The following is an 11,465-nucleotide window of genomic DNA, read 5'->3' as shown; positions in this document are numbered from 1 at the left end:
CAATTCATTACAATTGGGGAAAGATGACTACCATCTTCCCTCTGCACACATGTTCTCTTTTGCTTTTTCTTTTTCACTAGCAAGTTCACCTATTCACTCACAAAGAATAATTGCCTTTGTAATTTTATGCTGTGTTTCTTTCCAGTGCCTCTTTCTCTTCACGTGGCAACCGTGTCTGCGATAGAGCAGAAGACCTCCAGAGGATGAGCTCCCTGGTCAGCACCTCGCACCTCCAGCTAGCCACCTTTGCTCTGGGGACGGTAGGCTGGATCCTGTGCACCGTTTCAATGGGAATCGTGGAATGGAGAGTGTGGTACGTGGACAACACCACCGTCATCTCCTCTGGCATTGCTTGGGTGGGGATTTGGAAAGTCTGCTTCATCAGTTACCTTCACGTCTCACCTGGTTATAAAGAACAGTTCTGCCATAAATTCAGTGGCTATGACTCCTCCATCCCCCGTGAAATTTATGCTGCTCAAGGTCTCCTGTTTATCGCCATGTTTGTGGGCTTGCTGGGACTGACTGCCACAATACTTGCTCTGAGAAATGTTTGTATGGGAATCACTCACAAAACCCTCATTACCCGTTTCTTCCTGGTGGGTGGCTTCTTCTATGTATTCGCTGGTCTGTGCATCCTGATTCCCGTGAGCTGGAATTTCTATTCTGTAACGCACAACCAGAGCATTGCTTTTCCTCCTTCTTCCTACATGCCCTCCAGCCCAGTGGCGCAGGAAGCTGGTGCTGCCATTCCCATTGGGATTGTAGCTGTCATCCTCCTGCTGCTAAGTGGGACTTTTTCTCTCTCGTACAGGTTATCGGTGGCCACAAACTTCACCACGAATTTCTGACAGGATAAATCCCCCCATGCCGTTCCAGAGCAAGAGCATAGTCAAGACATAAGGACAGCAGCACAAGTGATTTCATAGTCAAGGAACTGCAGAATTTAGCTTTAGTCTACAGTAGCCACACTATTTTGTCACATGAACCAGCTGAATTACCATCTTAATTGTAACGTATGACCAGAGGTTCATCTTTTGAGATAACTGCTGTTGAGCAGCAACTGTGATTAAGTTTTATTGGTTGTCCTATTTTGTATATACATGTTATTGATTAATTTATTTTTTTGTGTAAGATATTTACCATGCTAAAGAGCTGACTCTGAATTAACTGTCCTGTTAGAAAAATGTGAAATGGTATGTGTTAAATGTGAACTTCTTTCCTTGTTGGTACTAAACTATTTTGCCCATTATTTAATTACATCTTTTGCAAAGTATGTTCTGTGACAAGTCAAGACTTCTAATACCAATAACATGAGTGTCATTATGGTTGTGTCAAATGAGTCTTCCCTGAATTGTCTTACAAAGGTCTTCCCAGTTTCTCCTCTTCCTCTAGGGCACATAAAGATCCGTGTCTTTAAAGCTTCTATTTTTCTTTCAAGCTATTTGCATTTTATGTTGCAACATGTTTGCCTGTGGGCAAGGTGTGCTCTTAGTTCCTCACTTAGGCAGAGCCAAAAGTCTGCAAGGATTTGCTTCTTCATCAGACACTTCACCAAATCCAAAGGGATTGCAAAAGACGGAAACAACTTCTACAAGTTATTACAAAACTGCTGTCAAAATCAGTACTCTCGGTAACCAGGAATATTCAGTACAACTTTCAGGGTATGATTAATCTGATGTAGACGTCTATATCTAACCTGGTCACTTCAGACTCCGTTTATAGTCAATATAGAGACAAAGACAGTCTTTTTTCCAAAATAGATGCCTAGAATGGCTGGGAGATGACATGCTCCCTACAAACCTGTTTCTCTTAACCCACTTTGATGGCTGTAATAACGACTGTAGCTAACTCTGGCATACACAACTAAACTTCACCTAAGCTGAATGAAGTCAGGTGAAATGAATCTGTCATTTAAGAGCTATTTCATATGTCAATACCATAAAAAAAAAAAAAAAAGAGAGAGAGAGAAAAGTCCCAAACACTGCAATAAGGGCAATTTAAAAAAAAAAAAAAAAGTATATTAAGAGGTTGGGAGAAATAAATAAACAGTGTTGACAAACTGATGATCTCTTGAAAACAGGTTCCTCAAAAAGTTATTACACTCTCAAAGAAATGCTACAGGAATTTAAGTAATTTAGTTTTACTCTTTTGATTGCCCTCCATTTTTTAAAATACTCATACATTCAGAGAAAAGAAAAGAAAATATAACAAAAATGTAATAATTCTTGTACATTACAAGAAAAGGTAAAATGCCAGTAAACCAAGTCTTATTGCTTGTGGCTGTTACTATCTCAACTTGTCCTAGCAGTCCAATTTTTCCTCCACATCTTCCACACTGTCACAACTTTGCTGTATCAACTGTCTAGACAGAATCTCTATAGAACCTTCAATTCCCCCCTGGTCTTCCAGTCTCTTCTGAACCAGCAGCCTATCTCATCATTGGTAATTTTTTCATCTGCTGCAAGGGTTTATCTTTTGACTGTTTACAATATTGTAAAGCACTTTCAAGTGGGGTTTCTATGAAAGCAAGTGATTTAATCGCTTGTTTATTCTATATTGTTTCTAGTTTTATTTCTACTATACATCCTTTACAATGTGGGTAAGTTTCGTTTTTAAATGTGCAAGTCAATAGAACTGTTATCTCTTCCCACAGGGCCTACAATAATATTAGATTTTATCTTATTGTAGTTGTAAGGGGAAAAAAAGATCTATCCATGTGTTTATGCCAGCATTTCCCACACTAATAAACTACCAATATTCCCTGGCAAGGAATTTGAACTTTAACAGAAAATGCCTGATTCCTCAACTTTTTTTGAGTTCATGTAGGCGCAGGAATGACAATAACCCCAGTTGTATTTGTTGGCTATATTCACTAAGATATTGGGTTCTATTTACTTTTATTCTTCTTGGCTAAAAAAAAAGCAACAAGCAACATCCAACACAAGCCAAGTTTCCCCGTTGTTGCCACAGCTGTTTCCACCAGGAATTCTCTTCATTTGTCCTGATGTGTGGCAAGGAAACACTGGTGGTGTGTCAGACGTGGGCTAGATGGGGAGTAAATTCCCCAGCTAAACACTGGAAATCCCCAGCTAAACACTCCTTACCTAAGGAGATGTATGGGGTTTTAAAATTACATTTTGTTAAAAATAAGCTTAGACAAATAGTGCCATGAACACTACAGGTATGAGTGAAACTGTCTCAGGAGAGAGGGGTGATGTAGATGGAGCTCTTGGGGTCCTTTCCCACTGTACCTCCTAGGTCTCTAATGTAGAAGTCTATCAACAGTTATATGGTCCAGATTATACGCTGATACGTGATAAAATACAGTCTACGGTCAAATACCAGGCTATATTAAAATTCCCAACCCTTCCCTGAAGAAAAATAGGGGGAAAAAAACACCTAAGCTCAAAACAAGGGAGCGGCAAAACTTCCATTGATTTTAAAGGGATCAAGCCTGTCTAATCTTTATCCCTCAAGGCTGTGTGATTCATTAAATTTTAGTGAATGTTTGTGTTCATTAAGATTTTGGTATTGGAGGAAAGTAATGCTCCTGTGTTTTTACTTCGCCAGCATAGAGGAGGCATGGTTTCTTTGCGTGTATTTTCATGACACATTTGTTTCAGAATTTGAGAAGCTAAGTTACTTTTCAGTAGGTCAGTTCGTCACCATTTCAGTTGTGCTTGTACAGCTATTTTTTATGGTTGTCTGCAAAATCGGGCAGCTGAAATGATTTTGATTTAAAACTGGAAAAATGCAAAACTTTTTTGGAAGGCTATTTTTAACCCAGATTGCTTTAGGGAGCTATGCTATAGCCTGGCCCCATAATCATTTGTGGTCGCACAACTGAGGACAGGCAGCGAGCTGTAGTGCAAAGACAGGAGTGAGTGGTCGGGGCCTTGAGGTAGAGAGATAAGGGGCAAGAACCTCTTAACAAATTTCACCACTGAAGAGATCCTATCGATCCCGCAGCTCCGACTCCAGCTTCGGTGCAGACTGGGACCTGCTGCCTCCCCAGTGACAGCACCACGCGCCTTGTGGGCTCCACCCTGTCTAGGAATGTCTCCACGCTGGCCTCAGTCTACACATAAACCAGTCTCGCTTTATTTTCTCTCAGTTGACAATAAACAAGTACCTTGTGATTCACTCACATGTCTGGATTCTCTGGTGGGGGGTGAATGATCTGAACACCGAGCCTCCCTTTGACTTCTGCTGGGTATCAAGGCATAATAAGGCACCCGTCTTTGACCTCTGTAACACACTCCTTGGCATTTATCTACCACACGATGCGTTTTGTTAACCTTATTTATGCATACCGTCTACCTCACCTGTCCATTCATGGCCGCAGACCAAAATGCGTATGAATGTATGTTCCATATGCCTCTCAAAGAGGGATGCTTAAATAGTGGACGGAGCTAGAAAGCGCCTAGTAGTAAAACAGGCTGGTACCACAAAGTCTACTGAGATTTTCTCCCCAGCTGAATATTCAATTCTGACCAACATCATTTGCGTCCAGGTAAAGGAAGAGCGAGGAACTGGAGACACTGTACTGAAGAGCAGGACATCAAATTAGTTGGTTTAAGGCAGTAAACAAAATTTTTGTTCAAGTCAGCGGTTTTACATGAAGACAACCTTAATTGCCAACTGTGAGCTCTTTAGCTGATTAAAAACAACGCTAGTCTCAGAAAGAAATATCTTTGTTGTCACATGGCTTATGGTATATTACAATTATGAGAGGGGAGGGTGTTTTTCAGGAGAGAGCTATTTTTAGAGTGTGGACCATTTTTCCCTTAGAATTGAAAAACTGAAATGTCACAGGCAATTTCCTGCTCTTTAGGCCATTAAAATACTTCAGGACAAAGAGTTTTTGCTTAAAAATGTAAGTCTGGCTGGCATAGTGTTTAACAGCAAATTGTTTTCTTAAAATAGGAAACCAATGTACATTAAATTAAAGGTTCCCAGAAGAGACATGTTCTCTGTGAAAATATACCTTTCTCAAAACTGAACTGGGATTCCTTTCATTCTTGCCAACATCTGTATTGTCAGATCCAGTATTGGCTCATAAAACCATTTTTTTTTCAACCGGTATATTCCCTTTCCACTACTCAAATAATTTACTCTATTTCCCTTGCTTGAGGGAGGTGAGGTTGTTCAATAATTAGGACGGTGGTTTGGAGTGTATTTCCTCTCAATTATTGTGTCAAAACCAACTATGCGCCAGCCAAGAAAATGTAAGTGAATCTCACCTCACAATTATAAAACTGACAAACTCCAGCTCATGATTGAGAATAGGGTGCATTCTGCACTCTTAAGATCCAATTCACAGAAAGTCACGTCGCCTCCTTTCTCTTGAGACATCTGTGGAAAAGACCAATTGTGAGGTTCATTCCTAGGATGATATTTTGAAGAGGCATATACATTCTGACTGCCCAAGGTTACTGCAGGTGCAGGCTGATTCTCAGCAGCTGAATATGCAGGCCCATTATGGAATAAATTGGTACATGTGAAAAAATAGATCTCGCTGTGAATTAACATTGCCAAAATATTAGCAGATAACAGAGATCAGCTGAAGAGAACAATTCATACCTGCCCACCCAGCCTGCCCCACACGGCCTTGGGAAACACCTTGCAAGTAGGAGAGAAAGCATATGAGAAACTGAAAACTAGAGGCATCGCACCCACTACAAAGGTAGTACATCGCAGCTCCTGGCTGACTGAAACTGAGGGGGAAAAAAAAACCTTGTAAAACAGAAGTGCTTGAAAACCCCTGAAGGCTATGGAATTGGAAATGAAGCATTCACAGCTTGGGGAAGAGATTGGAAATATCAGTGCTATTGCTGAATAGCAATTTGAAGGTATCGCAATAAAACTGGCTAATATGGAGATGTTTCATCTATCTCTAAAAGAACTATATAATATCCAGTAGCTAGCCATGGCCAAAAAATTAGGGCTAGATCTTGGGGTGAATTTGAAATTACTTAAAGCCAAATTTCTAATGATTTATCCATGCAAAGATGTGGCCACCCACCTGGTGGACTTTCAGAAGTCCTTCTGAAAAGCTTAAATTGTCCTTAAGTGACTTTCAGAGTAATTTATTTCAGTGGATCTCACATAGTATTACAAATATGTATAAAATCTGACCCATAGTCTTTCCGTACGACAGTTTCCCACTTGTAAAATAAAGAGAGTAGCAACTCAGAAAAAGTTAGGGCCATAAATACATTAAAGATTAGCATGATGGGAGCCTCAGAAGGTACTGAAATAGATCTGCCGAACCACTGGGTTTTGTTTGTGCTCCAAAGCCATACTGAGAAATGCAGAAGTCCCCTGAGTGCGTGACGCTGCCGTTACTAACAGAGCAGAGGCAGAAGAGGAATGGTGTCATGCAAGGCAAAGGGGGGAGAAAGAGGGACAGCAAGGCAAAACAAGGAAGACAAGAGAGGGGGTGAAAAGGAAGAAGAGACAGATTCCAGGTTGCTGTAAGAATGCAAAATATTATCACTATTTGACATCATGATAGTAAATATTTAATAAAAGTTACAACATGCAGAGGGGGTGAGTAACAAATGATGGGTCAAATACAGGGAAAAAATGAACAAGAAAGCAGGAATCATGTTTAAAAGATAAGCAAAAATGAACTGAAGAAAACCAGAGAAAAAAGAGGCAGATAGAATCATAGAATCATAGAATTGTCTAGGTTGGAAGGGACCTTTAAGATCATCTAGTCCAACCATCAACCTAACTCTGATAAAAAAAATCACTAAACCGTGTCACTAAGGTCTACGTCAACCCGCCTTTTAAATACCTCCAGGGATCGTGCCTGAAGGCAACACTGCAAAAGAGCGGGGAGGGGGCCCACCATACCCCTATCTGACTACACTGGCTTCCGCAAAGTCCTCCTTGATGGCAGTGATTCAGCTGGGAACTGAGTCCTTTTGCAGCTCTGCGGACACTGGGAACTTGACCGACTGAGTGGAGACAGCAGCCTCGTGTGCTGAACCCTGTTGTGCCGCTCAGGCCAGGCAGTAAAATAACATATTGTACCTTTTTTCCCCCCAGTGCATCCATCCTGGGCCGTGTTTGCCTATGGCATGTCTGTGGCAGTTCACAGAGGTGTCTGGACCATGCCCTGTTTGGTTGACATCAGGTACACTGGGCTGAATGCTGGGTGTCACCTCCCGAGCAGTGCTGAGCCTCGCATACCAACAAGACTTCTGTCATCTCCTCCAGCAGTGCTCGGGTGGGAACCGGGAAACTTAAGGAGTTGCTGCAGGGTTTCCAGGGACTTTTGAATAAAGGTCTGTCACAGACTCGGACTCAGTGAAGATGCTACCCCCTGGAAACCTGGTTTGCTTAGATGCTTTCACCAGCTGCTACAATCCTGGGAGCACTGGGAAAAGCCTATAAGCTTTGCTCTAAGAAATATTTATAAGGCCTGTGCTCAAAATCCATCCATCAGCTTTTTCCTAGCTGGGGGGATGTTGAAAATGTTCGCTGGTGTATGCGTGTTAATCCCCGTGAGCTGCAATTTCTGTTCTGCAGCGTGCAGCCATGGAGTCTCATTTCCCCTTCTCCCCACGCCAGCCTGGGGCGCAGGAAGCTGATGCTGCCGCTCCTACTGGGATTACGGCCCTCGTCCTGCCGCTTGTGAGTGGGACCCTTTCTCTTTAACATAAACATGCTATTGTGCTGGATGCCAAGGCTCCTCCAGATAATACAGGCTGCAGATGCCTGTGAGAAATGTGGGGCCGGGCTACAGGATAAACATAGCAACCCAGTGACCTCATCTGCCCAAGGAGCTCTCTGCCTTCAGCCGTGACTCTTCAGTGACATTCATAATTTGCTGTCTGAATTCAGGGAAACAGAAATAAACTATGTGGCAAATGATTTTCACCCTGTTAGTTATTAACTAACCCTGGAACTCTGAAACACTGGTATGTCTCAATCAGGTAGCTGAGTTCATGTCAGTGTTGCTGATGAGTGTGATTTCTGAAGTGACCTTCTGCGTATGTGGACTTCGTTTGTTTGTTTTTCAGAAGTATGTAAATTTATTTAATTGAATTTAGCCTACTGTAATCAAACGCTGTTTCAGTGGGCCCTTTACTAAAAGGCACCTAAAGGGTGCTTTTTTTAATATCATCATTTTAGAACTGACCTGCAGTAGTTCACACCTGCATTATGCAGGTGGGCAGACACAATATTTGCCATGGGTAAGTGTAGCTTTAAATATTATAACCTATGGTAGAAATAAAATGAGACTGTTGAAGTGACTGTACTTTCTAATGCGTAGTGCGCACTGGCAGCCCAGAAATGTGAACCACATCCTGGGCTGCATCAAGAGAAGTGTGGCCAGCAGGTCGCGGGAGGTGATTCTACACCTCTACTCTGCGCTTGTGAGACCCCACCTGGAATACTGTGTCCAGCTTTGGAGTCCTCAACACAGGAAGGACATGGACCAGTTGGAAAGGGTCCAGCGGAGGGCCACGAAGATGATCAGAGGGATGGAGCACCTCTCCTATGAAGACAGGCTGAGAGAGCTGGGGTTGTTCAGCCTGGAGAAGAGAAGGCTCTGGGGAGACCTCATAGCAGCCTTCCAATATCTGAAGGGAGCCTACAGGAGAGCCGGAGAGGGACTCTTTGTCAGGAAATGTAGTGACAGGACAAGGGGTAATGGTTTTAAATTGGAAGAGGGGAGATTTAGATTAGATACCAGAAAGAAATTCTTTACTGTGAGGGTGGTGAGACACTGGAACAGGTTGCCCAGGTAAGTTGTGGATGCCCCATCCTTGGAAGTGTTTAAGGCCAGGCTGGATGGGGCTTTGAGCAACCTGGTCTAGTGGGAGGTGTCCCTGCCCATGGCAGGGGAGTTGGAGCTTGATGATCTTTAAGGTCCCTTCCAACTCTAACCATTCTATGATTCTAATGTAAGGGTTTCAAACTAATGGATATAATACCCTTCTGGCAGGAAGGCGCTCAGCACATGGTAGTTCATCCTGTCTTTCCATGGATGCAGACTGGGAAAGCATAGTTCATGAACCTATCAATGGGATTAGTTGTAAGAGCACTAATATCTTATCATCTTGCTGCTATTTCTCAGAAATGTTTTTATCTGCCAGGACATCTCCCTATAAATAGCTTCATTTCCAGTGATATCTCAGGAATTCTGAGACTTACATTTTGCAGCTGTACATAGTAAACGTTGCTTGGTTTGCTAGTAGTTCAGGAATTCCCAAATGGTCCTGGTGACGTTCAAAGCCCATGCAGACAGTCACCAAAGTTGGTGGCAGTCTTCAGTGCCACCAGGGTCCTTTTAGCTGCCACACTCAGCCCAGGCCTCCAAAGTTGCTGTCAGGTGCTGCTCTCTCTTTCTGAAGGCTGGTCATCTACCCGGTAAAAGAAGCATTAATATCACCCATGCCCTATGCCAGGAGGAGTTTTGTCCACAAATTTCACAAGCTTTGACATGAACATCTAAAGAGCAGTCATACTAAGATTGTTATTATCCATCAGAAAAACTTGCTTCTGACAAAAGCATTGCTTCCCTCTGAGACACCCCACAGCGCTTTAGATAACCTGTTTTGTTAGTGAAACTTTGTATTTGCAGCAGAAAATACAAAGGACTCTGGAGCAGATATAACCAAAATGAACCTGAGTGTGAGAAGATTATTCAGGCTTTTGGCCTGAAAAGTGAGTCTTACAGGAGTCTGATCATGAAAATCAAAGGGAATTTAGAAAAGTACTCAGCATCTTGCAGGATTGCTCTTCAATTTTGGTCTAAAAAGGCTAAGCTCTGATATACAATCTAACTGCCTAAGGACATGCTGTCAAAACTTCTTGGTTTAAGCTAAAGAAAAACTAGATAGTTTGAAGAAAACTATCAGAAGTTCATATGACCTAATTACCCCATTAGTCTATTTGCAAACTGTGTTGTTTCTAGAAAATCTGACAAGGAACTCCGATTCTTTTTAAATGACCTAAATTAAAACCACCCTTACCGTAATGGCCACGAACACCTTGAGAGATCTAGAAGATTTATTATTGTCTAAACAACCATACAAACTGGAGATCAAGAGTGAGACAAAAGAACACACAAGCATAAAAGCAATGAATGACAAACCATGGAAGGAGTAGGAGAGAGCAATGCTGAACAGAAGAACTATTAAAAAAAATGTTGTGAGGGGCAAGGGAGAAAAAAGTTGAATGAGTCACTGAGGACAAAACTGTGAGAGAAGTAGGAAAATGTGAACAAAGAAGAGAGAAGCAGAAAGGGAAAGTGAGAGGAAGGAAAATTTAACAAAGACAGGGAAGACTAGAGGATAAAATCTGGCTGGAGGTTCAGAAAACAGAGTTTTTACCTGTCCAGAATTCAGCCTGAAATGGTTTTCTAGTCAGAAAATGAGAATAAATACTTTTACTTTAGGGATTCAGATTCAGAAGGAAGACAAAAAGAATAAGTTACACAGAGAGATAACTTAGCTGTCCCGTGATTTCATGGTTGACTGAGGGTCTAGCATGCAAATCTGGAGAGCTTAGAGTTGGTACATCTGGCAGCGGAGAATGCAAATGACTGCAGATTTATACAACACATAAAATATATTTTGGAGCATACATGAGTCTTGGCAGCTCCTGTCCTCCTACTAGTATTCATCTACCTATGGCTTTCTCAGAAATTAACTTTTGGAGTTACAGGGGTTTGGAAATGGATGGCCAACAACTTATTTGGGGTGACGGACATCTTCATCCTCAGAATGCATATCCATGTTAGTTTCTCTCAACTAATAGTTTTCTCTGTCCATTCACTGCAGTTTGATGAATTATGCTTCAAGAGGAAGATTTAACCCCAAATCCAGTTTAATCCATTGTTTACACAAAATCTTAGAAATAGTGTTCAGATACTGGAAAGCCAGTAGAGGAAGTCCATGTTAACACAGCCTTTTACAAATGCTCTGTCTGATGAATTCAGTGCTGGTGAGTGAACAAAAAAAAGCAGAAAGTCCCAAAGAAAAAGAGGTCTTTGTCTTTTAAAGTAGAAACAGTTTACAGCAGAGTGGATAGACTTGATAAGAGTAGCTTCTGCTTTCAAGCTTTTACAAATAACAAAATTTTTTCTATCAATCAGTCCACTTTGGGAGATTGGTGTTGGTGACCAAAGTCTGGATTAGCAACCACAAAAATGCTGTTACCCAGCCCCTGTGGTTAGTGATCTAATCACTGTGCAATGGCCAGATGCACAACTGTTGGGACAGACAGTCATGTCTGTGAAGTACTCAGAAAATTGTTTGCATTGCTCAGACAACACCTGGACTGCTGAACCAAGGATCAGTGATTTAATAGCATTAAGAATGAGTAGTAAGCAAGTAGCTACAGATACCAGTTTGGGTTTAGGACAGGCTGCCTTTTTGCCAAATCATCTCTGGGAAAAAAGATTATCTGCTGACATCATAAAATGAAAACAATTAACAACAGTT

General features: G+C 41.8%; 1 protein-coding gene across 1 annotated transcript; it reads left to right on the top strand.

Annotated features, from left to right (window-relative positions):
* The first annotated feature begins 203 nt into the window (after positions 1-203).
* Positions 204-848, top strand: CLDN34 (claudin 34). Its single transcript, XM_074149407.1, has one exon. The coding sequence runs from the start codon at positions 204-206 to the stop codon at positions 846-848; it is 645 nt and encodes a 214-aa protein (XP_074005508.1).
* Positions 849-11,465: the final 10,617 nt, after the last annotated feature.

This window comes from Numenius arquata, chromosome 1 (assembly GCF_964106895.1).
Source record: "Numenius arquata chromosome 1, bNumArq3.hap1.1, whole genome shotgun sequence".
NCBI classification, from domain to species: domain Eukaryota; kingdom Metazoa; phylum Chordata; class Aves; order Charadriiformes; family Scolopacidae; genus Numenius; species Numenius arquata.
Note: the sequence above shows the minus strand (reverse complement) of the source record. Positions and strands in the feature narration are given on the sequence as shown.

What these genes read in the sequence shown, in the direction of transcription:
- CLDN34 (XM_074149407.1), top strand. Translation starts at nt 204, where the DNA reads ATGAGCTCCCTGGTCAGCACCTCGCACCTCCAGCTAGCCACCTTTGCT.